We start from the raw sequence: 27343 nt of genomic DNA on the forward strand, positions 1-27343 counted from the left end.
GGAAATTAACAAAGTACATTTTAGACTGGATAGTCCTAAGTGGAAACTTTTATTGATGGGTGTTTATTGTTACTTAGGGATTTGGTGAAGGGTCAATTAATATTACTCAAGTTGGACTGTGACCTTTTCTTCAGCTCTTACCTGTTATTCTTCAACTAAGTTCATGTTATAAAATGGAGACCTTTGTACATTAGGAATCGAAGAGCAAGACCCTTCTTCTTTTCTGGGCTTTAAGCAGTGTAGAAAATCAGTTTAGAATTCAATTGACCAACTACACTTAAGGCTAATAAAAGCCTGTCTTTTTCAGGGTAATAAATCAGAAAAAGGAAATCTTTCAGTGCCATTCTAGAAGTTTGATAGGACCTAAACTTAACATAAACAACATATTCCTGTCACAGAGTAGGTACTTAGTAGATACTTGTTGATTGATTGACTCTATTTTTCTACTAGCTAATCTCCCTTGCCTATAATTTCTCTCTCCCCACCTCAACCTCTTAGTCTTAGTTTCCTTCCCAGCTCGTATCTTGTATCTATTTTGTATCTGTTTCTGTATGTTATCTATGTATATGTTCTATTGTCTTTGTAGCCCCTGTGCCCGGTACAGTGTTGATTCAGCAAGTGCTTTAATAAATGCATGTTAATTGATTAAAAATAAAGGATTTAAGAAAAAGGAAAACAATTACACTATTTTTTACACCCAGAACATTTGTTGGAGAATGATAGCCTTTAAAAAACAAATAGAATAATAAACTTGTGAAGTAGGTTAGAAACACTTTTATTTACAATTTCTCATACACTTTTTTTGTGTGAGAAACTATAACTGCGTATTTGGTAAGTGATAGCAAATAATGCAAAATAAAAATCATATTGTTTGGTGATTAATATTGATTATACTTCACTGGACTCTTAAATTAGCCAGTTTTCATGAGATCAGAGAAGTTAACAGGGACTTTAAATGTCATCCAGTCCAGTCTTGTCATTTTACAGGTGAGCAAACTGAGATAAATCAAGAATGGTTAAGCGACTTGCAAAGTCATATGTTTATTAGTAAGTAGTGATGATTTGCCAACAAAGCCCCCTTACTCCAAACCTAGTGCTCTTCCCACTGCACCATGCTGACCCTATCAATGCAGAAAAGACATTACTTTATAAGATATGATCACAATCACTTTTGTCTACAACCCCCTACACACACACACACACACACACACACACACACACACCAGTATTTCAAAGAGCTGTCCTTTCATGTTTGTGGTTATGTTTTCATCCTTATGAACGACAACCTCTCCATAATTTAGTGGATGGTCTTTGGAAGTTGTTGTGGCTGAAAAAAATCTGTTTGCCGATGGCCAACTCGGGGGCTTGGTGTAGAATCTTCCAGAGCTTGAATTCTGCTGACAGATTTTGAAACTGCTGCATGAAACAATGAGGAATGGGGGAAAGGAGTGTGTGTGTGTGTGTGTGTGTGCGCGCGCACATGCGTGCGTGTGTGTGTGTGTGCGTGCGTGTGCGTGCATGTACATATGCATAGTTCTAATCATGTCCGTAGATCACATAGCTGCACAATCAGTCTTATATAGTGACTACCATAGTTTACATATTCCTATATACAGATACAATTATTGGAAAATGTTTATAGTTAATTTATGGTAATTTCAATTTGTTGTTACTCTCATTTATTTACTCAGTCAGATCATATACTGAATTACTCTGCAGACTGTTTTGAGGTAGTCCAGTCCTTCCTTGAACATTCTGCTACATAAGGTATATTCGCGTCAGTGACTTGTAAATAATTCATTCAATCACTGTACAGTGGTATAGATTTTAGAGTTATCCTCAGTCTATTTTACATGAAATAGTTTGGTGGTGATGTTGGTGTTTAAAAATATATGTATTTATATTACATATTTAAAAATAGCATTTATTTTTCAGACCCTTTAAAATTTGGATATGTCCTTCATATTCGACTGGATTTACAGTGGTTTCAGCAGTGTACTACAGTTTTTAGGTAATGTTGACCTCTTTATTTCTTGGCTGCTACTATTCACCTTTTCAGATTTCTGTTGATGAAAGTTAAGTATACTTTCACAGTGCACCTTAGTTATGAAAATATGAATTGTTGAATAAAGCTCGCTTACTCAGTTGTGCTGATCAGTGACGCTCCTTTTAACTGGCTTCATTCTGTGCCTTAAACTTTTGTTTTATTTTTTGCTTAAGCTTTGACTTTTCTGTGAAATTTAAATTCTTTTTATTCATTTAAAAAAAAAACTATCATAATAATCTGCATCTGAGAGTGTTCCTATCTCCTTCAGAGGATCAAATTATACCCCAAATTTGATTTCTAAAATCTGTCTCGTAATAAACTGGCAAAATGGAGTGGTATTTAATAGAGTATAGCAACTCTCAGAATAATTGTAATCTTCATTGTAAATATTTTTCTTCTTTCACAAACAATGCCTTGGTTCAGTGATTAGAACTGGGCTGCAAGTGCTGAGACTTAGATTAAAGTGGTTAAAAATGTAAGAGGAAAAACTTTTAATTATTGCATTTTTATTACTTTGTTGAACTTCTGTATTCTGAGACATTTAAAGTAAATGTGCATTATATTTGGTTTAGTGTTACACTATAGGTCAGATATCAAATCCTACAAAAGTGACTACAAAAAATACTTAAATTTCTTTTCTCCTACTGAAATTTTGTTTAGTAGAGCATAGAAGCCTTCAGTGTTAAAACTGGAAGGGACCTCAGAGATCATCCCCTTCATTTAAAGAGGAGGAAACTGAGGCCAGGGAAAGAAAGTGTCTTGTTTCAAGCCATGTAGCTAGAGTTAGAGTTGCGATTTACAATGTAGGTTTTCTGTTTCCCATCACAAATGATATAATTTTAGATCTGGAAGTAAAATGTTACTTGAAATAATTGAGCCATCAGTTACATATAAGAATCATTCAGCTGTTAAAAGGGTATATTTTAAAAATTCTAGGAACTATCTTAGAATTTCATCATCTATATTTACCATTTAAAAGTGGGGCTAATAATGTTAGTGATATTAATGTGGGTTATCTTTATACAAAGCATTTTCCTAAAAGATCAGATATTAAAAGAAAGGCAAGACAGAGGAGTTAGAGCGGAAAGGGAAGGATGCCTTATTTCAGAGAGGTTAACTGAATTTGCCCCAAGTTCATACAGACAGTATGTATTAGAGTTGGAATTTAAGCCCAGCTCACTGACTCCAGCTCCAGCACATTTTTACCATACTAACTTGCTAACTAACTTGAGTTCAAATCATTGGATTGTGGATGTAGATCTGTAAGGAAACTTAGAAGTTGTTTAGTGTAATCCATTCAATTTATAGATGAGAAAACTGAAGTCCAAAGAAGTGAAAATGTCTCCTTTGTACTGCCCCCACCCCCAGACCACAGCATCACACAGATAGTAAGTAGCAGCTTGAGAATTGAGAATTCAAAGGCAGGTCCTTTAACCCCAAATTCAGCTGTTTTTCCATTATAGCCTCACATGGGCCTCACAATTGTAGTTGCCCTGTGACTAGGCAGCATATGTATAACAATCCTTTCCTTACCAGGACGTTGAGAAGTGAAGGGAATTGTCAGTAGTCATGTGGCAAATAAGTGGCAGAGGTAGGGCTCAAATCTGATACAGAATCTGAGGTGGAAAGGGCCTAGTGCCAGCCACCGATCAGGAATCCCCTTTGCCCTGTTACTTGCCAACTGGATGCCTTTGCTCTAGTGATACCAATATATCTGACATTCCCAGTCACCCTCTTTGTCCTTTCATACACCATCCCTGCAATTCTTTTTCAAAACATAGCTTTTCCAAGTTTTCCAAAGTACAACTCACTTCTATTCTGACCCATACTTAGTGCTGAGCTGTCTAATCCAGCCCAGCCCATTGTATTGAGAACAAATTTGAGGCCTGGAATGGAAAGAAAGGGACTTAGACTTATCAGAGATCACATAATGAATGTCAGTAGCAGGTTAGGGTCTAGATCCAGGTTTTCTGACTTCTATTTGAGCTGTTCCATTCTCACTCTCTTCAACTTAGCTATAGTTTATTTTTGAGTTATGATTTCTTTGCTATTTGGTTTTGTATGGATGTAAAATATCTTATAGTCTATAATATTTAATAAGACAAAGAGAAAATTATGTAATGTTTTAATGCTCTAAGCCTGGAGAACATAAGCCTTGGTTCTGCCCTCTGGGAGCAAACAGAATTAAGTCTAATACTTCTACATGACTATCCTTCAGATATTTGAAAATAGCTGTCCTTCCTGGTTCTTCTCTTCACCAGGATCCACATAACTAATTCCTTCATCCAAACTGCATCTGAAAGAAGTCCCTACGCCATATACATTGAGATATCCTTCCTCTGTATGCTCTCCAGTTTACCAATATTCTTCATAAACAGGCTTCTAGAACTGAACACAATCCAAATTTTTATGAGGCAGAGAGCTGGGAATTTTAACAGGAAGCCTTTAATAGTATTAATAATAATAATAGCTAATATTGATATTGCTCTTTGGTGCTTACAAAGCTCTTTACATATAATATCTCATTTAATTTAAATTTTTTAAACACTATGAGGTAGGTGCTATTGTTCTCATTTTACAGATGAGGAAACAGGCTCAAGTTAAAGTGATTTGCTGTTATAGCTAGTGTTTGAGGCACAGGATTCAAATTCAGGCTTTCCTGACTCCAAGTCTAGTGTGCCATTATCAAAAATATGCTAGTTTGCAGCTGGCTGGGGAATTGAATTCTGGGCACAGTCCCATTTCCTAAAACTATTCTATGAAACAAGACCTAGAAATTGTATAATTTTGCATGAACTTATTCATGATTGGCAAATAGGTGATTCAGGACTCTAATTGTTCAGTACTCTAGAATGTTTACATACCTGATTATAGGAATTATATGATCAACCATAAATTATTGAATTATATTTTCTTCTCTTTTCACATTTAGCTGAAATTTCTCAAAATGATAGCTTTATTTTTTATTTCATAATTATATGCAGCCTCATAATGAAAAACTTGATCATATTCTCAGGAGAATTTGACACTGCTCTTCCTGACCCTTTTTCTTAAAAATCTCAACCCAACTTTTATTCTACTAATCATACATCAGTGTGATGAAATCTCATTTTTTTTCTCTTTTTGCTTTGCTTTATTAATACAAGATGGGATAGATTTGTGTGTCTAGGTTTTAAAATGTGATTATTTTAAAACTGAGAATAAATTTAGTAATGAAAGATTACCTTGGAAATCACAAATACATAAGGAGGTGTGGAAATATCTTTTCTCCTTTTTTGAGCGTGTAGAAATTTATTGGACAGAAAAGGAAGTTATTTTAGCTAGCTAAAAACTGTTGATAGCTATAAATAAAAAAAGAAAAAACTGTCTCTTGTAGATACATACATGGACTTAATATCAGTTTTGTCAATTGTGATTTCTCTGCAGGACTGTACAAGAAATCTGGTAAATTAGTATTTCTTGGATTGGACAATGCTGGAAAAACAACACTACTACATATGTTAAAAGATGACAGACTTGGACAGCATGTACCTACATTACATCCCAGTAAGTGAAGGTCCTTTACTATCAGCATTTTAGAAATGATGTGGTTCAGTTCTGATCACAGTGTTATAACTCACTGTATGATAAATATGTTGAACCTGCTCATCGGGAGTTTGTTTTAATTTTGATGGAACAGAAATCCATTCTGTCAGTTAATACCACTCTGCACTTAAAATAATTAAAGGTTTCTGTCTCCTGTGTTCTTATGGCTTCTAGGTCCCTAGTTATTATCCAGGGTCCAAAGGGTATAGCTGGACTAATGAACTAAACCATAGAATGCAGTAGCTGGATGGTTGGAATAACAACCTTGGCTATTTAGTCATTATGAATTATTAACTAGTGCCAATTTCTTCACTGTCACAATCATAAGGGTGTTTGGTTCAGAAGAGTTTTTAGACAGTGTGATGATGAGGCAGTATGACATATTGGATAGATGCTGGACTTGGAATCAGGAAGCCCTGGCTTCAGATCTTGCCCGATATGCTTCCTAACTATGTAACCCTTGGTAAGTCCCAGTCTCTCACATTCTCAGTTTTCTCATCTGTAAAATGGAGACAGTATACATGTGGTTCTTAGCTAATGACTGTTGAGGATCACATGAAACAATGTATAATTATAATAATCATGTATAAAAGTGTAAAATACTTTTCTTTCAAACCTGAAGTTGCCTTAAATGTAAATGTCAATTATTATTGTTGTGGAATTTTTAAACACATTTTAAAAATAAGTAAATTTACAGTGCTACCTATTTTGAATGGCTGAATTCTCTCATTTACAATGTCATGTAGCTTACAAAATAATTTTATATTTTCTAACAAAACTTGTACCCAAATTAGCCAGGCAGCATTATTTTTTCCATTTTACATATGAAAAAACTAATGCTCAGATAGGTAGAGTGACTTGCCTGAGGTCATATAGTTGGTATGTGGCAGATCTGTCTGTGACTCATGCCCATATCTTCAGATGGGCAGTCTGAGCCCTTTCCTCTAATTTGGAGATCAATCAGTATACCCTGTCATGTATGTAAGGTCATAAGGCTTACTTCAGAATATAAAGTAACATTCAGGGAAGACATCACTCAAAATATAATCCAATGAACAGATGCTCTGTGATGTATCATTAGTGAAGAACCTCGGACGAGAATGGTACATAGTTCAAATATAAATTGTGCCACACAATCATTGCATAACCCCAGGTATATTGCTTTAGTCCTTTCAGTATGAAACTGAGTAAAAGTGGAGCAATACCAATAACTACATCAGTGTAATTACTTAGCTGTAGTAAATGTTCACATAACTAAGAATATTATAGAAGAGATTTGGGAAAAAACCTAAAATATTGAAGTAAGCTGAATTCTGCCTAATCTCATCATGCTGTGGCTATTTATTTCATCCTTTTTGCCAGTTGAGTAAGGTTTTCCAAAATTGCCTTTCTTCAGAGGAGCCAAAGAGGAGTTCACTCCTCTTTCGCTCCCCTCTACTTTCTACATAAATTTTCATATATGCTGGTCTGCCACTTTATAACCTAGTTTTCACTGTAGTGTGGGAGGAGTTAAGGAGGTAACAGAAGAGTAGCTGATATGCTTCAAGGTGTCAGGTTGTACAATATCTTTTCTCTCTGCAAATCCAGCGGGAAATAGTAAACCTCATTGTCAGCTTCTACAAATGTGATTGGAGCCATGGGTAGCAACACTATATACTATCCTAGAGCAGAACCAAAGTATGGTGGACATCTAGTTTTATCTTTATGCTGGAAAGCAGAGAGCATTATTAATAAGTTAAAGTCTACTATAAACATATAAAATGGTTATTTTTTTCCTTGAGAACATCTCTTAACATGGAGATTACAGAGCACATTTGTTATGCTGGAATAATGTTGGAAAGGAATTTTTAAAAAAAATCAGTAAAATACTGTTACTATAGTCATCAGATGAGATTTGGAGAATAATTGTGTTGTTAATGGTGAACTTTGACGTGAAGCAATATGTCTTCCTTATATGATAGTCATCATTAGAGAAATAGATTATTTTATTGGTATGATTTAAGATAAACTGAATAAGAAATTGTAAGATTAGGGTGATTTGTAGAAGGAGGAAGAGAGGAGGAAAAAAATTAGGGAGAAATATGCTAGATCCACAGATGAACAACTTTTCTGTGTATCCTCCATTCTAACATGAAGTCTTGCCCTTGACAACATGAAAGGATAAAAGCATGGTTAACTACAAATAAAGTGGTTTTTAATTATTTTGTTTAGCTCTTAATATTTAAGATTCATTTCTTTAACCAGTAAGTAGTGGAGTAGGTCATAAGTCTATGGTACAATGTAATATTTATAAAATATTTGTTGTTTAGCATCAGAAGAATTGACCATTGCTGGCATGACTTTTACCACTTTTGATCTGGGTGGGCATGCTCAAGGTAAGCCGTCATTATCTGATTATTATTTAATGTTATAATTAGTTAACAAAAAAGAGACCACTCACTTCCAATGCAAGATTACATTCAAACAAGTGAAAGAATTTGGTCTTATAATTCAAAATTTATTATCTCTCCCTCCTCTACCAGATCATGTTTTAAAAGCAAAAGTTCATCTCCAAACATCTCCTTTCTTCAGTTTTTGAGTTAGTACTGAGTTGCTGCTTGATTGGAAGTAGCATGAATGGGATGTTTTGAAGTTTTGAGTGATATGCATGTACTTTAAACTGAGTGTGTAGTTTTTTTAATGTAAGTGGTAGTAACTGGTGCAATACTTTCATTTTAAGTATGTTATACAAAAGTTGATTTTGTAAAATAAGCTATATGAAATCAGCTTCTATAATATTTTGATTAGAAGGAATGGCAGGAATTTTTCTGAGATTTTAATAAAATGTTTAAGAAGTGGCATAAGATAACATCACCAAGAATCTGATTTTTGTCCATTTTGCTAGCTTGAAAGCTGAAAAGAATTTGAAAAAAACCCTCTCTTTTTAGAAAGGCATTGCGATCTCTTGAAAACAAAACTTAGAAAGAGATATGTCATATATAATGGTCTTTAGATATTTTATTTTAACCTGTAAGTTTTTACTACTTACAAAGGAAGAAAATGATACTGTTATTTTCATTGATTTAGAAATTCATAGTCTACTGAGGTGAAAATCCTCTTCCCTTCCCATCTCTCCCTACACCCTACTCTCATCTATACTCAGTTCAATACTACTGCTCCAAAGTCCTTTTTTGTCCTAGTTCTTTCCTTGTATTGTGCTCCTTGGAACTCACATGTTAATCTTGACATAATGTCACCATTCTGGTGCTATACTTAGATATAGGAAAAGTTGGGTTTGACTCTCACTTGAAGATAGATGCTGTGTGATCCTGGGCATTGTCTCTAAGGCTCAGGTTTCTCATCTGTAAAATAGTATACTATTATATAATATTGCATATATATATCTATATACATATATACACACACACACATATATATATATATATATATATACATATATTTATAAAAGAGTAAAATAATGCTCTTAACATTTATTTACCTCTAAGAGTTGTGAGGATTAGGTGAGATAATAAATGTAAAAGTGCTTAGCAAACCTTAAAGCACAGGAAAAATGCTCACTATTCTAATTGTTTTTCTTTTCTTGAATTTATGAAATCTTGGCTGTCTCCAGGAACACTGCGTCCCTGGCCACTATCTCCCTGCAGTTCTTGTAGCTTCTTTTTTCATCTACATTCTTCCATGCCACATTCTCTCTCCAAACATTGGACCAGGAGGAGGAGTCAGCAGTCTTGTTACCATTGTTGTGTCTAGAAATTCTTTCTCTTGTCATCTCTCAACAACTATTAGGTCTTTTGAGATTTACTCCATTTCTTTATATCATCTGGTTCAGTTCCTTATTGCTAAAATTTGCTGGTCTCCTGTTTGTCTTTCTTAAGATGTTCAGTCTTTCTTCCTAGTCTTGCCTTTAAACTTGAAGTCTTCGTTATACGTGTTTTTCTTTTTTCATTATACATGGTGGCCCTCAAACACTCTGATTTTCTAGTTTGTCAACTTCCTCAACTCTTCCTACCTTAGCCACCTGTTGGGATTGTTATATCTTAATTTCGCTATTGCTGTCCTGTTCCATTTTTATGATCTGAAATTATGAAAATCTCTTCTCATAATGATTTCCTGTTCTTCTATCTCTTCCCTTTGTCTTCTCTTAAACCTGTTCTTTGTCTTTACTGAGAACTTCACCTCTTCTACTTTTACCTTTTCTCCCAGATTAAATTTATAAATAAAAAATTCAACTATCATTCATCCATGAATCTCTTGCCTTCTTTGATGGTGCAGTGGGTCCAGAAAGACCTGAATTCAAATCTGGCCTCAGACACTTATTAACTGTGTGATGCTGGGCATGTCAAGTAACCTTTATCTGCCTCAGTTTTCTCAACTGTAAAATAGGGATAATAGTAGCACCTACTTCATGAGGATTGTTGTGAGGATCAAATGAGATGATGTTTGTAATGTGCTTAGCACAGTGACTGGCATATACTGGACTCAGTACATCCTTGTTCCCTTCCCCGTGGCTCACCTCTACCTCTCTTCTTCATTCCTTTTCCTGTGCTCCTGAACACTAATGGAGGAAGTCTCACAATACACTGTGTTCTGCTTGGGTCTGCTAAAAATTTGTATTATCTAATTTCAACTGAGCTCTCTATCCTGCACACCATTTCTTTTATTCTTCCTTGCTTGTTTCTCTGTCACACTCTACTGAGTACTGTTCTAGACTGTCTCCTCTTTCTTCATACTTCCTAAGACCTGCTAACCTCCTCTCTCAGGTGACATTGCCCCCAACTTGACGAAGAAAATCAAGCTTCCTTATCTCCTCTATTCTATATTTCAAAACCCTCCCATTTCACTTTTTCTTTATTCTGAGAAAGATATATCCCATTTCCTTGACAAGACCAACTGCTCTTATGCCCTTGATTCTATCTCTTCTTATCTCTTCTAGAAGGTAGTTCATCATATCACTCATCCCTCTCTCTGCTTCCTATCTATAGGCTCCTTCCCTACTACCTGTAAACATGTCTAGCTCTTCTCCAGACTTAAAAAAATCCATTCACTTGACTGTATCAGTAAAAAGAATCTATTTACCCTATTATCCCCTCAACTTATTGTCATATATCTCCTCCCTTTAATTGCCAAACTCTTTTCTAAAAGAATCTCCTACACTTATTTCCTCTCTTTCATCACCACATACTCCAAAGCCTCTTGAAACCTGGCTTATTTCCCCAGTTTAGCCAGTTAACATTTAGTAAGTGCCAAGTACTCGTAAGTATTGGGGATTCAGAGAAAGGCAAAATTAAGTCCCTACCTCTCAAGGAGCTTACATTCACTGTTGAGATAGGGGACAACATGTGCACAGTTAAATACTACAGAGTAAATGCATAATAATTGGGAGTGGGGAGGATATTAACAACTGGAAGATCAGGATAGGCTTCCTGGAGGAGGTGGCGGCACCTAAGCTGTCTTATGAAAGAAGGTAATGATCTCTGAGGCAGAGATTAGGAGAAAGAGCATTCCATGTTTGAGGAGCAGTCAATTCAAAGACAGAAGTGCATAGGTGGAGTATATAGGAACCAGCCAGGAGTCTACCTTGATAGCAACATGGAGTGCACAAAAAGGAGTATAAAATCAATTTGAAGTTATATTAGAACTAGCATTCTTCAAATGCTAAAGCAGAAGAATTTGTATTTTATACTAGAGCCATTAGGAAAGCACTGAAACTCGAGCCTCTGAGAGACATGGTTAGACTTTCATTTTAGGAATTTCACTCTGGTCGTTTTGTGGGGGATGGATTGGATGGGAAAGAGACTGGAGGCAAAAAGATCAGTTAACGTAGGAATAGGGAGGGAAAAGAGAGAACACAGATTGGCCTCAGTGCTAACTGAGGCCCTTCACGCTCCTCAGGTTGGCCTTTGTAGTGTCCCATAATCTACCTAGTTCCAGTCTACCTTTCTGGCTTCATTTGCTCTTACTTCACTTGTATTCTGCCTTTCAGCCCAGCTGCACTACTTCCATGAAATTGATGTTTTGCCTCCTTCTGTATATAGACTGCATCTAATACTTGGCATCCATCATTTCTCGCCATCTTTGAGAATCTCTTTTTTTTCCTTCAGACCTCAGCTCAGATACCATCTCTTCCATGAAGCTTTCATTTCTATTTCCACTCAACCTACCCCATTTGCTAATGTTTTCTCCCTCCTCAGGTTACCTTGTGTTTACTTCTCTGTCTACATATTGTATTTCGTACAGTATAAACTTCTTTAGGGCCAAGAGCTGCTTTGTTGTGCCTTTAGTAGGTGCTTAATAAAAGTTTGTTAAGTTGAATGAAAAAGACTATCTTTCCTTGGTTTCTTCCCATTACTGACCTTTGTTGCTGAAGAAGACCATGTCCCAGGATGCACTGGGAAACCTTGAGCCCTTTAGGCCAAGGACTTTGCAGGTACTCACTTAAGGTGAGGCAATGCCCATTCATTGAATTGGCCTGTTTAAGAAGTAGCCAGGGCATGACCCCTTTAATGAGGCCAAGAAAAAAGAAAAAAATCAGGCTGGGTGAAAAACAGCAACAGTTACTATTGATAATCACTCTAAAGCTAAGGGGGGGGGGGGGGGCGGTCCAGAGAAGCCCTTAGGCAGGGGCCCATTGGTGTCCTAGTTTCAGAGTGCAGTAGGTTTAAGGTTTTGGGAAAGGAGAGGGGAAGGGAGGAGAGGGGAGGGCTCAAGGTCTCCCAGTGCATCCTGGGTCATCTACAGTCATCCTGATGAATATCTGGTCACTGGATTCAGATGGCTCTGGAGGAGAAGTGAGGCTGGTGACCTGCACAGCCCTCCCTCACTCAAAACAAAGTCAAGTGCAAGTCACGTCATCATTCCTCTGATGACATGGTCTTCTTCTTATCTTTAAAACATATTTAAAGTAATTATTAGCAAAAAATTGGCTCCACTTTATAAGTGGAGAAAATGAGAAGTTAAGTCTTACCAGTGATCTTGGACAGAACTAGGGTTTAAATGAATGTTTCCTGAATCCTTGTACAGTGTTTTATTACTTAGGCCATAAAATCATATTTATAATTTTTATATATGGTAAACATATATAATAGTAACTAGGTGACATTTTCTCTTAGATGTATTTTTGCTTGAGTTTTCCTGCAATCGTATTATAAATTTAGACAGCCATGTCTAATTCCTAATTGTTTTCATTAGCTCGAAGAGTATGGAAAAACTATCTGCCTGCCATAAATGGCATTGTTTTTCTGGTGGACTGTGCAGACCATGAACGACTGTTAGAATCAAAAGAAGAACTGGATGTAAGTTCCTTGTCCAAACATAAATAACTAGACAAAGCAAATAAGGAAAGGGTTGTTAACGTACATAGTTTTTTGCTATTCAGGAATGAGACCACTTAATAATTCTTGTGACTGAGGGGTTATTTTTCGAGAGATCAGTACTCATAGTGGCCATGATACTTTCATTTCTGAAGATGAACCATTCTGTGTATCATCCTCAAGATTCAAAGAACTGGCCATTTCATGAAGTATCTTGCCAGTCTTGGAACTAAATCATTTTGTTGTTTCTTAAGAAAATGGCTAGATTGTGAAGAGGTATCACTTTCATTATTTTAAATTCCTAAGAGAAAAAAGTCAAGGGCATTTCTAGTTCTACATCGCAGATGACCATGATGTCTCAGGGTTTACTTCTTCACTTAATGCAGCAGACTGAGGTAGTTCTAGACCTCTGTTATTCTGACTTAGTAATGGAACACAGACATATAGTTTACTAGGCATTTGTGTACATGGAAAAGCTCAGGTAGGATAGCTTAGGTGCAAGGTGGCCTATGTGTCTGTGATTATCATAGGTGTCATTATTTCTGCCTTGCATATTTTTGCAAAATTATTGTGAGAAACAACTGTGTTAACTATTAGTATATATGTAGTAACTATGTGTACTACATATAAGTTTAGCTATCAGTTGCATGTAACATAAGAAAATCAGTTCCACTCTCTGGATTTCATTTTCCCCATCGGTAAAATGAGGGGATTATATATAGCTGGACTCTTAAGTTTCTTTCCATTTCTAACATTATAACTAAATATAGTAGTCTTGGGGAGACAGAGTAAAAAGTTGAGAGGAAACCAGATGGATGAGACAGAAGGAGAGGATTCAATGAAAAGGACTTGATAAAGGAAGTTCTTTTCACAGAATCTTTCATTTAACTAAGATATGGACATGGGTTGACTACATAAAGATGCCTGGATTGCCTTTTAATGTAGGGGCTTGTCTACTTAGGAATCCTAATAAATTAAATACTTTGATAGCCCTGTCACAGCTTGGACTTCCTATTTCTTTGCAGTCTCTTATGACAGATGAAACAATAGCTAATGTGCCTATCCTGATTCTTGGAAATAAGATTGATAGACCTGAAGCCATTAGTGAAGAGCGGTTACGAGAGATGTTTGGTCTGTATGGTCAAACAACAGGAAAGGTAATTATTTTTTTCTCATATCAACTTAGAGCTTTCTAATTCTCTGCTGTATAAATGTTATCTTAATTAGTATTGTCTAACTGCGCAAACACTCATTTAGTTGTTTCTTAACTCACTGAAAACCTATCACCTGTGGTAATTCAGTTCAACAATTATTTATTAAGCAGAAAAAAATTTTTTTAATAGTCCCTGTCTTCAAGAACCTCATGTTTTACTGGAGTCTAGATTTTAGTTTTAGTTTTCTGCCATCAAAGAAGATCATCTTTAGATCATTTTTCAATGTTTTATAAATAAAATTTGGAATAAATGAAACAAACCAAAAAAACTACATGAAATCTGATAATTTGGGTTATGTTTTTGCAACCTTCATTTTTAGTATATTTTGAGATGTGTCCAGTATTATCAGTGTACATTACTGGGCTCACTACCATTAAGAAGAATCCAGTACTTGAAGAGTTAATGGAGGAAGCCCCATTTCCCAATGAGTTATCAATTACATTTCTTTATGTGTAAAGTTCCTTAGGGTCGAGAGCTATGTATTATGTTAAACACCATATATTTCAATTTATTTCATACATGAAATACAGTTTTAAAAATACTTATTTACCCTGTTATATTCAAGATATTATATGCTAGGTGCTGTAGATAAAGATAAAAACACAGTAGTCCTGCTCTCTAGAAACAGTAGTTTAGTAAGGGAGGTAAAGACATATAAATAACCCTCAGACATACTCTAGTATGTAGGTACATACCAGAGGGTAAAAGGGTGTCCTGAGAGAGAGTTGGAGAGGGAGAGAGCTTTTCTAAGCTCTAGGGGGAAGAGACAGGAGAAGGGGGTGAAATTAGAGGGAGAAGAATGGAGAACTGAGGAAACCATCATGGATTGCCACCAATCTATAATATAGTCTGTTTTTAAGAGCAGCGAGCTTTCTGACAGTTTTTATAAAGTATTCGAAAGTCAAGACAAACACTTATGTGCTTCCTATATGTCAGGTACTGTGCTAAGCATTCGGGATACAATGTAAACAGAAAGAAAGACAGTCCTTACTTTCAAGGAACTTATATTCTAATGGGGAAGACATCAGATGAAAGGAAGCTCAAAATGGTGGCGAGATTATGTGGGAATGAATGTACCCAGGAAGGAACATTGGAGCCAGACAGCAGCCTGGAGGGGAATGAAGACATGGCTGGCCTGGGTAGCCTTAAAATGAGATTCTGGGAGGAACCAGTTCATTGGAGGAAGAATTTTTCCAATATGAGAAATCCAGAGGTTGGAAGAGTATTCAGGGTGAAAACTTTTTCTTTGATGTTGTGGAGAAAGTCTGAGGACTTTCAGGTATTCTGTAATGTAAAGTGATATAATGTAATGTAGTGTAATGTGATGTGATTCTTAGAATGACAATAACTTCAGATCTAGTGACTTTATTTGCTATGCTTTTTATTTCACTTTATTCTATCTCAAATTAAGTTAAATTTTTTTTAACAAAAATGTTTTTTTCTCCTTTTCACCACCACTCCCTTGAAAAAGAAAAATGGAACCCTTGTAACAAAAATTCAGAGACAAGCAAAACAAATTTCTGCATTGGCCATTTCAAAAAAACAAAATGTCTCACTCTTCACCTTGAGTCCCTTGCCTCTCTGGAGGTGGGTTTGGGTGCAGTTTTTTTAAAAGCCATACTGTTAATTCTTGTATGGCTCTTTGTTCTGTCAGTTGTTTCACTATGCCATAGGAGACTGAAAAGAAGCACCTACTTATATTTGAAAGGAATATTATATACATTTAGAAATGAAGATGTAAGAAACCATTGATATTTTTTTTGCTCCAGTTTTTTTAAAAATACGTTAAGAATATTCACTTTGTTGTGTAGTACCACTATTTTGTCAAGATTATTTCAACCTAATGTTTATTTTTCTCCTCTAGGGAAGTGTTTCATTGAAAGAATTAAATGCCAGACCTTTAGAAGTCTTCATGTGCAGTGTGCTAAAGAGACAAGGCTATGGTGAAGGCTTTCGTTGGGTGGCACAGTACATCGATTAATGCCAAATCCACATCTCTCTGTGTCTGAATACTAAGTCTGCTCAGTTATTTGATCACTCAGCATACATGACTTGAATTCAATAGACTTTTGTTGGTTATAAAGAATAAGTTTTTTAGATCATTAATATTACATCAACTATTAATTGTGAGAGTGAGGATTGAAAACTGATTTCAGGCAAGTTTGGATATCACATTGTTAGCTTTCTAATCCTATAAAATAATTTATGTTCTTTTACAATTTACAATTGGACATTTGCACCCAGCACCATTTTTGGACAGAGTAACTTTCCAGTCCAGTATGTTTGAATGCACTTTTTAACAGCTAAAAACTACAGATATGTGAATGGTATTTAATGCTCATCATGTTAAATTTTTTATGTACTTTTTTGGAACTGGTTTTATAAATTTAGACTATATAACCACCTGTCTTTAAGGTACAATTAATAATTAGCTTATTAATTGCATGATGCCTTACAGTTTTTAATAATATTCTTATGCAACGTCATGCAATAAAACAGAATTTAATTTTTGGCATATTTGGTGGGGAAATGTTTCATTTTGATGTGTGAGGATGTTCTTTGAAAATATAAGTATGTGATATTTAGTGGACAATAGGAGATTGTTTTAGCATACTGATATTATAAATGTTTAAGTTCCAGTAGATTTTTTAATTTCTCTAGGTGGACTTTTGTGACAGAATGCTTCTTTTACCACTTTTCTTCCCTGTGAACTCTGCCTATTATTCAATTACCAGTGTCAAGAGAATCCATTTTCAAGTAGTGAAACTGTTTGAACTCCTGGAGGAGAATAATTTTTTGTCTTATCACATGCTGAATTCTTAGTAGGCCCTCAATTCTGTCACAATTGTTTGATTCTGAAGTACTTTTAACTGTATTGGTGCTGATTTGAGGAACATGTCCTTATTGTAAGAAACAAGTCACCAATCTTTATATATGATGGGATTCCCAAGTCAAATTAGAGGCTGTCTTCTATGTACAATTTTAGCTTGGTAGCCTGCTTGTTTGCCTTACTTAAGAGAAGCAGCTTGTTATTTAAGTTTTATCATCAAGATATTTTACTCAGTGGATTTTTTGCTTCTTGTCCCATTCTTCATGGCATTGAAGGATTATTATTTCTTACTATGGAAAAAACTGAACACTTTTTTCATCTTCTTACTCTTGTTTTGGACAGTTTTTTTGTTTATAACACTCAGGTTTTCATCTACACATGTAATGTTTGTTATTCTGTATTCCCCTCTACAAGCCTTTGTGGTAATTACAGATAACATCTGATAAGAACTTGATAACTTTATCAAGATCTTTTTCTGTTTTCTCACATTCACTGCATTAGAACTTTAAGACACAAGAGTAAATAGATAATGGTATATACGTCAAGAGAATTTAAAAGTATATGACTTTGTTTCTTATTATACAAAGATCTTATTTATCAGAATTTAACTGTGGTATAATTGAAATTAAATCTTTTCTTAAGCTTTTAATGTAATCCTGAGAGAAGCCTTACAGTACTAAAGTAGATAATGCAACCTTTATTTCAGATAAACATACAACAATGCTGCTAATGAGATGTTTTACCGTTTTTACACTGAGGAACCTAAACTTTGTGGAATCATTTCTTACTTTGAAATTGGATTTTAGTCATTCAAATCTGCCAGGTTTCATATTCAGTTCCTTTCCAAGAAAAACTAAAAGGGCTGTTTCCTATATAACTGATAATGCATCAGTAACAGGCTACATTTCTAACTTATTGGACATTATACTAGATATTATAAAAGGGAGGTTGCCTCTCAGGTGCTCATTGAATGTGAACAAGGCATCAGTGATTAAAATTAACTCCCTTTTGCTGATGGCATCTCATACACTGAGGACATGTCTTTCTCCATTTCTTTTAATGTCAGCATAATTTAAGAAGTTGAGAACTGACACTGTAAATAGAGAAACAAGTTGTTTGCCTAAAATAGTCTGTTCAAGACTTGGAATGCTCTTATCATGGAGTTGACACTTGGTAAAAAAGAAGCAGACAGGTTAACTTTATAAAAAAAGTATATGTAAGCAATGTGAGTCTTGTGCCCAGTGGAAGTAGGGGGGATTCTTGTGACCTAAGCCTGTGGAAGTGAAGCTGGACAAAGCAATGACCGCTGAAATACCCTCCTCCTCTCAGGAACATGCCTTTTGCTAGCTGATCCATGAGGCAGCTTTGAGAGGGACCCCCAGTGGCTCCTTGTGTTATTATTTCCAATACACATAAGTAAATTGAGGTAGCAGAAAAGAAGTGCAGAAGAATATGTGTGAGTATATATGTGATACTTGGGGATAAATATTAATGTTGCATATATGCAAATTTTATATTTCACACTGTACAGTGTTAGTTTAAAATGTGGTTGTAACCTCTTGAATTCATGCAAATCGGATGCACACTAATCAGTTAGCATTCAGAAAATCTAAGCTAATTTTAAAAAGTAATGTGTATAAAAACTCAGTTCTAAAACCTGGACTTATAAAATGTTTCAGATTGACATTCTTAGTATAGCATCTTGTGTTTCATTAACTGCTGTTAAATTTATTTTTAATATTCTAGGCTGACTAGAATGACAGACTCAGTTTCATATTTAAACTTGCCTGCTTAATATTTTAGATGGAATAGTTTATAGGATAGTAGAAATTTAGAGACACAGACAGTTCCCAAGACACATGGAAGAATTTTCCCTTCCATCTAATCTCTTATTAGTTTACTTGAAAACCAGTATTGTCTTATGTGTGCCAAAGATTTTTTTTTAAAGTATACTTCCAAATATTACCTATGTAAATCTGAGTTTAAGGGTTATTTGCACACATGAAGGCACTGCCATTTGCAAAATATGCCATAATTATGAGTAGAACTTCATATTTCTAGTTTTGAACTGACTCACTTTACTGCAGGTTTCACAGGTAAATTTACAGATGGGTGAATAAGGTGACAGTTGTAATAACTTCCTTAACTTCTGCAAAGTGATTTCACTACTCATTCATAATTCAGCATTTTTACAAGTTTCAGAATTAATCACCAGTGAGACAGCTCACAATATTTATACTGTTTTGATTAAAGAGTTTTAGGGTAAATGTTTACATTTTCTGAATTGTTGCTATTTGACATTATTAGTATGATATTTCATTCCTGTTCAAGTCACAGGATTAAGTTGACATGGCTGTACTGTCAAGGAAGTGGACATTTGGAAAGGATATTTGGAGTGCATTTGGAAAGTATATTAGAAGGAAAAGAAAAAATTTCACCTCATACATACTTTGTTTCCATTTTATTAAGAATGTACTAATTTTACTAAATTTATTTTGCCCTTTTTTACTTCTGGAAGTTGTGGATATGTAAAAAGTTTCATTGAAATTTCAAATCAGCTTCATAATGGGGAAAAAGTCTTAAAGATAAGTTTAAGTTGGCAGATAAAAAATAGCTAAAAAAATATTAATGAGGCATTAACTGTAACTTGGAGTAAAACAAGATTTGGTACTATAAGTTTGAATTAATGAGGCTTGGCTATAAATCCAAGAGGTCAGGGAATTTTAAGCCATATACTAAGTTGAATTCTCGAAGCCACATGTGTATGGGCCCAGTCATTTCCATTAATGTCCTCCCTTCAGAGATGCAAGTGGCTTCTTTTAAGACTAAGATAGGTTCTTTGAAAAGGCAGCCATGCCATTTCTAAATACATACGTGTGATTATGTGTGTGTTTCTGTGTGTATATATACATATATATACATGCATATGCACACCCATACCCACGCATCTATGTCTATCTATTCTTCCTTTCATCATCCAGCCTTCCACACCATGCTCCCTGCCACCTCCCACCATCCAAAAATGTGATGGAAAATATTAAGGTTTACACTAGGATGCAGTGCTAATTGTGTTCATGGTGTTTGAGTTCTAGATGTGCCCTTAGCTTCTGCTTGTTTTTGTCTTCTTAAATTAGTACTTTTATGTTCTAAAATGTGATTGTGCTGACATTTGGTTTAATAGTACAGTTTGACATATCCTGTCACACAGTATCTTGAAATTATTTGGGGTTTTAGCCAGTCTTTCAAAAAACAAAAATAAAGCAGAACCAAGGCATTCTTAGTTTCTTCAAAAGAAGCACCTACTATATTGGATTTTAGGGGGAAAATAGAAAGATCTTCAGGGGGTTTTGTCTAAAATTATTTCTAGAAAAGGAATATTTGAATGGATAGACTTTTTAAGGCATGTGTTGGAAATAAAAAAAAAATTTTTTTCAACATTTGTGGATAAAGGTGGGCAACACTTATACTAACTTTGAATGTAAAAAAGCCACTTTAGAATGAACTTTTTAATTCCTGGAATTTCACACCTGGTTAATGTACTATAACAGCTACTCAACCAATACACACCAGGTCCTTGTACACGTGGCTAAGTTTGTTTTAAGGCTACTAGGAAGTATTTTTATTTAGAAATAGGACATTAACAGACATCTGGAGTGGGAAGCCAATGATTTGTTAATCACTAACCTCTTTTGCACTTTTGTATACCACTGCTTGCACTAGTTTCTCAGTGTGGAATTTTAACATTATCATTTGGAATGTGAATAAATGTTTTAAACATAATTTGTATAAAGAATTTCTTTGTTTACCTTTATGTATTTTGCAGAAGTGTAGCAAACAGATGGTCGAATGTTTTTGAACTTTGTTGTGTTATTTTGATTATTCTGTTGTGTTATCTCATTGCACACTATGAATTTGAGTGCCAGGAATAGCAAAATAAAACTCTAACCTGAACAATGAAGAATTCTAGTGTAGAGTTCCATTTCTCATTAGTTGTGTTAATTAATATTCTTTGTTAGAAGTGAATGGAAATTCCTTGGACTTTGGAATCAGAAATATGAAGGAATATCTTTTCCCAGCTAAGTATCTCTTTGATTTGGCCTTTGAATCTGGTGCCTTGTGACACTTACCCAAACACAGATTCCCAGCTTACTTTAAAAAGCTAAGAGCGTACCATGGCTGAATCCGTTTAGTGTTAAATGGAAGTTGGAAAAGTAAGACAACCATTTGGTTTTGTCTGTGTCATGCAAAACAAGCACTGACTAATTTTCCTGCTTTGCTAACTGGACCATTCATTCAAAATAACCAAACTAATGATATGTTGATATACATTCCTTAAGTCAGAGCTCAAGAGAAGTAGAAAATGAAGATATAACAGTTGGTTAATGCCAGACATATATTTGCCCTCATCTCTTTAACTTAGGTCTTGTCACTAGCACTCAGGATGATCCAGTGATGGACATTTTGTGTTGTTTTTTGTCATTGACACTTTTACTGGAGATTAGTGAAAATAAATGAACCTAGGGTAGTAGTCAGGCAGTATTAATTCTGTTAGTTCCCTAAATTTAAAAGTTTCCAGTTTTTAACTTATTCACCTAAAAATAATTATTGAGTGGAAACTACAGTTTTTGTTTTGTTCAATATAATGTCCAGGTAGTAGACACACTGAAATAAGATCCAGAAATAAGGCATATTTAAAACATTTTATCTAGCTAGTTCCCAAATAGATAATTGTGTCACTCAAATGTAAACTAAAAATAGTACAAATGTTTTAGTCCTGTGGAAAAATGGGAATACTTTGGATATTATATAGTGAATAAATGAAATGCCTTACATTGGAATTTAATTGAGAGCATTGTCTGTTGTTAGGGATTTAATAAAGTGATTATAGGCTGTTTTATTAATCCTTTATGTTCCTCCTGTTGACAGTTCTTTTAACTAAATTTTCTGTATAAACAACCTAGCAGTTCATTAGAAGTAGAGATTTTTTTCCCCCTTAATTGTATGAAAGGTCTTCCTACTGGTAACTTTAAAATTTTGATTAAAAGGATAAACCTTCTTATGAAACATCTACCAATCTGACCTCATGGGAACAGTATTTGGAGATTGGAATGAAGCCCTTCTCTTCTGTTTTCTTGTAAAGGAAATAGTGTGTGGTTTGAAAGGTAGAAACAGCACAACTTTTAGAGCTATCCATAGTTTACTAACTTTTATTACAAGAGGTTAATTTTGCAAAATGGAGAAATAAATAAGTAAAAAAATATATCCTACAAAGTGGAGCAGCTAGGTGGCACAGTGAATAGAACATTGGACCTGGAGTCAGGAGGAGTTCAAATGTGGCCTCAAACACTTGACATGTACTAGCCGTTGATGGTCAGCGCAAGTGACCTTGGGCAAGTCACTTAACCCTAATTGCCTTGCCTTCCCCTCACTCCAAAACAATAACAACAACAAAACAAAAAGTAAATAACTCTTCCTTAAGTTTGAAATCCAGACTTCAAAAGAGTGGTCAGTTAAGGTCAGTGATAACTTTGTTATGTGTTGGCACAGATATTGTTAGAAATTGCTCCATTTAAAAAAGAATGGTTGTTTTCCTAAGTTGTGTTAAAGGTTAACTTTTTGACTTTATCAAGGGTACAGCAAAGTTTTCTTCTTTCCTATGCATCTGGGCTAAAGACATTGCTTTTCTATATTTTACATTAAAAAAAACAAATAATGTTTGTGAAAGTAGTTATCAACATGGTGTAGTGGAAAGAGCTTTGGATTTCACAGATTTATAAAATCTTAAGAATTGAAAGGAATCCCCAATTTTACCTTGTCTAATCTATTCCTGACCCAAAATCCCTTCTACAGCATGCCCAACAACATGCCCGGTCTTCATGGAAAGGCCTAAAGCAATGGGAAATCCACTATTTCCCAAGGCAGTCCATTACATTTTGAGTAAGCTCTAATTGCTGAAGATTTTTCCTTACGTGGAAGTTAAATCTGTAATTTTTGCTTATCCCTACTCATTCTTCTCTTTGGGTCCAAACTGAACAAGTCAAATTCCTTTTCCATGTTATAGACCTTGAAATACTTGAAGACACCTGTCATATCCTCCAATAAGTCTTCTCTTATGGCTAACCATCCTCATTTCTCCCAGTTGATCCTTGTATGGAACGGTTTCAATGCTTCTTTGAAGGCTTTCCGGTTGATCAAGGTCATTTTAAAATTTGGCTCTGAGAATTATCTTCAATATTCTAGATGGAGTCTGACTGGGACAAAGAATAGTAGGAAAATTTCTTTAACTGCCTTCCAGTTTTCTAGAGATGGTGCCTTTTAATGAAACCTACGATGGAATTAATTTCTTTGGCTGCTAAACTGTTCAGTTCAACAAGCATTATTAAGCATCAACTATGTGCCCTTGCACATTGACTAAATGTTGACTAAAAAAGCTTGCATTACATTGAAATGCCTAGAACTTTGAACACATTATCTAGCTCTGCCTCTCTCCCATCTTGTATTGATGTAGTTGAAGTTGGAGATTTTTTCTTTTTGTTTTTTGAACCTCTTTGTATGACTTTACATTTAATTTTATTAGATTTCTTCTTAATAGATTCATTATTTTATCTAACTCGATTTTTTAATCTTCTTCATCCTCCTTTTCCCTCAGCATAGCTTAAAATATCCAATTTTTTTTTGTTGTCTAAGCATTAGTTTCTAGTCTTGGCTCAGGTTGAGCTATAGCACTATTTAAAAATATTTTTTGAGATATGTTTTTTTGACATATCTGAACTTTCCAACAAACATTCAGAGAGAACTTTCCAACCAATATCCAGAGAGGCTCTCAAAAGGTGCATTCTTCTAAAACAGTTAAGTAAAAATTGCATGATTTCGTAGTATGTATCACTTTTTGCTTTTGAATTTACCATTTATTAACAGAAAGGATGTGTGCTTTAAATTGAACTGCAGCTTTGATAAACATTCCATTTATGGCTTCATCTGAGATGCTGATAAAAATGTTTAACGTAGCAGTGTCAAGGAGTATGATACCAACATTATTTTTTGTATTTGACTTGAGTTTTGTTGCCTTTTTGTGTTGTTTGGATTTACATTGTTTTAGTTATTTGAATCTTTCTTCACTCTGCATTGCTGCATACAAGTTAAGCATGTTTATCTGAATTCCTCATGTTTGTCTTAGTTACAGTGTTTTAGTTGTTTTTCATTCATTTCAGTCATGTCTCACTCTTTGTGACCCTATTTGAGGTTTTCTTGGCAAAGATCCTGGAGTGGTTTGCCATTTCCTTTTCTAGCTCACTTTAAAGATGAGGAAACTAAGGCAAATAGAGTTAAGTGACTTGCCCAGGGTCACACAACTAGGAAGTGTCCGAGGCCAGATTTGAACTCAGAAGATGAATCTTCCTGACTTCAGCCGTGGCTCTCTATTCACTGCACCACCTAGCTGCCCACTTACAATGTAGTGATATTTGATTCCATTCATATAACACAATTTTGTTTAATCATACTTGAATCTTTTGGGGCACATGGTTTGTTTTCAGCTTTCTGAAAGTGGGATGGCTTCTGTTTGCATCTTCACAATTTCATTTTTGAGAGTTTCCCATCTTTCTTGGGCTGACATCCCTTGTAGAATTCTGGGCCACGAACATATCCTTTTTCCAGAATTTTTTGGAATCTCTCCTCCCCAAATTTATGATGCATACCACAGAAAGCCCAGCTTTCCTCTTCTTTATCATGAATTCTAAGGTGAAGCAGTTACTTTCCCACAAGATTCCCATTGTTTCTACATCGAAAACTAGTTCTTTCCTTGGTCAGAATCAGGAACAGAGTAGCAGTTTTCCTTGTCATTTGCTTCACATTTTGAAGGATAAAGGCATGTTACTCTGCTTTTATCAAATCATGTGCCAGATATTCAGGAAATTGAAGTTATCCATTAGTAGTGTAACATGCCTTCTTGCCAGACTTATAATCTGCTTCCCAAATTCACCTATTTTCTCCTCTTGTCCAGGTGGTCTATAGTATACTTATGTGAAAAGATTGTTTCTCTTTTTCCCCGTGTTCATCTTTATCCAAGTCTTCTCCACCATTCTTTCTTTCTCAGGTCCCTGGATTCTTTTAATTTTATTTGTTTTCGGTCATCAAAAAATGTATCTCCTCTTCTCATATGTCACCTTTCTCCTTTAGCGTTCCATCACATTTATATACTACACATTCCCCAATTAACGGATGCCCCCCTCAGTTTCTAATTCTTTGCCACCACAAAAAGAGCCACTATAAATACTTTTGTTCAGCCATAGGGTTTGTTTTGCTAAGGAGTCATTCTTCGCTTAAACTACCCTCCTTATTCCCCCTCTTCTTTCTTCCTTTTCCTTCCACTTTACCTGTTGAGTGAAATCTTTTTTCTGTACCCAACTATGCATATATATTCATGCTTCCTTTGACTGACTCAGATGAACATAAGTGCCACTGGTTTCCCCAACAATCTTTTCCACCTGATTTGTATAGTTTTGTATTTGGGCTTGCCAATTATGTGAGATAATTTCACCTCTACCTTTTCTCTCCCTTTTCCCTCCTAATTCATGTCTTTCCTCTTCCTTTCCTTTTTTTCTTTTAAGATCATCAAAACACAACAAAATCAATTCCAGGCCTTCTGTCTTATTAGACTTTTCCCATAACCTCTGATGATAATAGGATTCTTAGGATACACATATCATCTTCTCTTATTAGAATGTAGGCCCTCTTCTTACGCTGATATATAACTTCTTCCTGCATTGAAATATTCTATTTGGGGCATTCCTAGCCAGACCCAGTGATCAGTGTCTTAGACTTCTCTATAGGTCTTCTTATGCCAACCAGGTCTGGAGAAATGACTCATATTGATTTTTTTTCTTGGATTTCATGATCAGGATTAGGGCTGCTGCACATTCTAGATCAGAGGTTTCCAAACTTATTTGGTCTGCTGTCCCCTTTAAAAAAAAAAATTACTCAGTGTTCCCCTGGGAAATCTACTTTCCTTAATCCTTTAATGTTTTTCTTAATTGCATCATTTAAAAAATACTTTTTAAAAAATGATGCATTTTAAATTTAATAATTTACTGTAAATTTGTGGGGTTTTTCCTGCATTGAAACTTTGATGATTCAATATTGTATCATGTAACTTTATAGTATCGTATTGTAAACGAGTCATTACACACACATATTCCTGTTGGTGTGTGCTGGACTTACTGACGATGCACAGTCTCCGCAATGCACATCATGCCTACTTGCCAACACTTGCTTGTTAAGACCTGTTGGTGGACTTGACCATTGATGGGTTATAACTTTCATTTTGTATGTATATCTGGAAAATAACATAGTCACTACAAGTTTTAACTCTGTTACACAACAGATGAAACATGTACGAACAGTTTTTCAAAATTCTCTTATGCTTGTACCTATCCCCTTATTTTTATTTAGTGCCCCGTAATTGCACCCAAGGCTACTACTGTTCTCCCCATCCCCCCATCATTTCAGTGTCGCCTAGGGGGCGATATTGCTCACCTTGGGAACCTCCCTCTTTTCAAAAGAGTTTAGTGGGGAGCCTGCTGTACTTCCTGCTGTTCCACGTTGGTTCCACCTTTATCTCTTTTTTTCCTCTATATATTTTCAATATATAGTGCTCCTCTGCTGCCTTCTCTTATCTATTCTGTTCGCTTTTAATAAGGTGTACACTTTTTGAGATATAGAACTCAGATTCTGAGTCCCACATCATATCAAGTCTCAGTAATACTTATAAAATCATATTTGCCTCTTTGATCAGGATCTCTAGTTTACCTTGCTTACTATCCATATTTTGTACATTTGTCATATATCTTTGATAAAGATTTCATGGCTAGCTCTTTTCTTGGATTTGGGGTCCTGTATATTACTCTATGTATCTACCATTAATCTCTTAAGTTATCCTGCTTGACAATTAGCAACTTTCTCCTTCACCTTCCCTTTTGCATTTAAATTCCTTCAGTTAGAAGCATAAAAGTGCTGGACTTGGAGGCAAATTAATCTGAGTTAGAATTCTACCTTAGACGCTAGCTGTGTGACCCTATTAACCTCTCTAAACCTTAACCTCTCTATGCCTCAGTTAACTAATTTTTAAAATGGGGAGCATGGACTAAATGGCCTCTTTCATTTATCATCTTGTGATTCCCTTTGATCAGAGTTGCCAGATTGCTCACAAATGTGTGGTTTATTTGTGCACGTTATCCATGTCCTCCTAGGGTTTTTGAGGAAAGTGGTTTATCAGCTATAAAGCAATATATAAATGTGTTTATTATTATAAAAATAGTCACGTGCATGTAAGCTCACTTCAAACCTTGTGTGAGTCTGT

At 35.2% G+C, this 27343-nt stretch overlaps 1 protein-coding gene across 1 annotated transcript in view; it reads left to right on the plus strand.

Annotated features, from left to right (window-relative positions):
* SAR1B (secretion associated Ras related GTPase 1B) overlaps nucleotides 1-16671 on the plus strand; it is a 29953-nt gene extending 13282 nt beyond the window's left edge. Inside the window, exons 2-7 of the mRNA XM_072629918.1 lie at nucleotides 1936-2011; nucleotides 5474-5593; nucleotides 7942-8007; nucleotides 12821-12924; nucleotides 13968-14099; nucleotides 16021-16671. Coding sequence (XP_072486019.1) covers nucleotides 1954-2011; nucleotides 5474-5593; nucleotides 7942-8007; nucleotides 12821-12924; nucleotides 13968-14099; nucleotides 16021-16137 — 597 coding nt within the window. The 5' untranslated portion in view covers nucleotides 1936-1953 and the 3' untranslated portion in view covers nucleotides 16138-16671. The remainder of the gene's footprint in view (nucleotides 1-1935; nucleotides 2012-5473; nucleotides 5594-7941; nucleotides 8008-12820; nucleotides 12925-13967; nucleotides 14100-16020) is intronic.
* The last annotated feature ends 10672 nt before the right edge of the window (nucleotides 16672-27343 follow it).

Source organism: Notamacropus eugenii, chromosome 1 (assembly GCF_028372415.1).
Source record: "Notamacropus eugenii isolate mMacEug1 chromosome 1, mMacEug1.pri_v2, whole genome shotgun sequence".
NCBI classification, from domain to species: Eukaryota; Metazoa; Chordata; class Mammalia; order Diprotodontia; family Macropodidae; genus Notamacropus; species Notamacropus eugenii.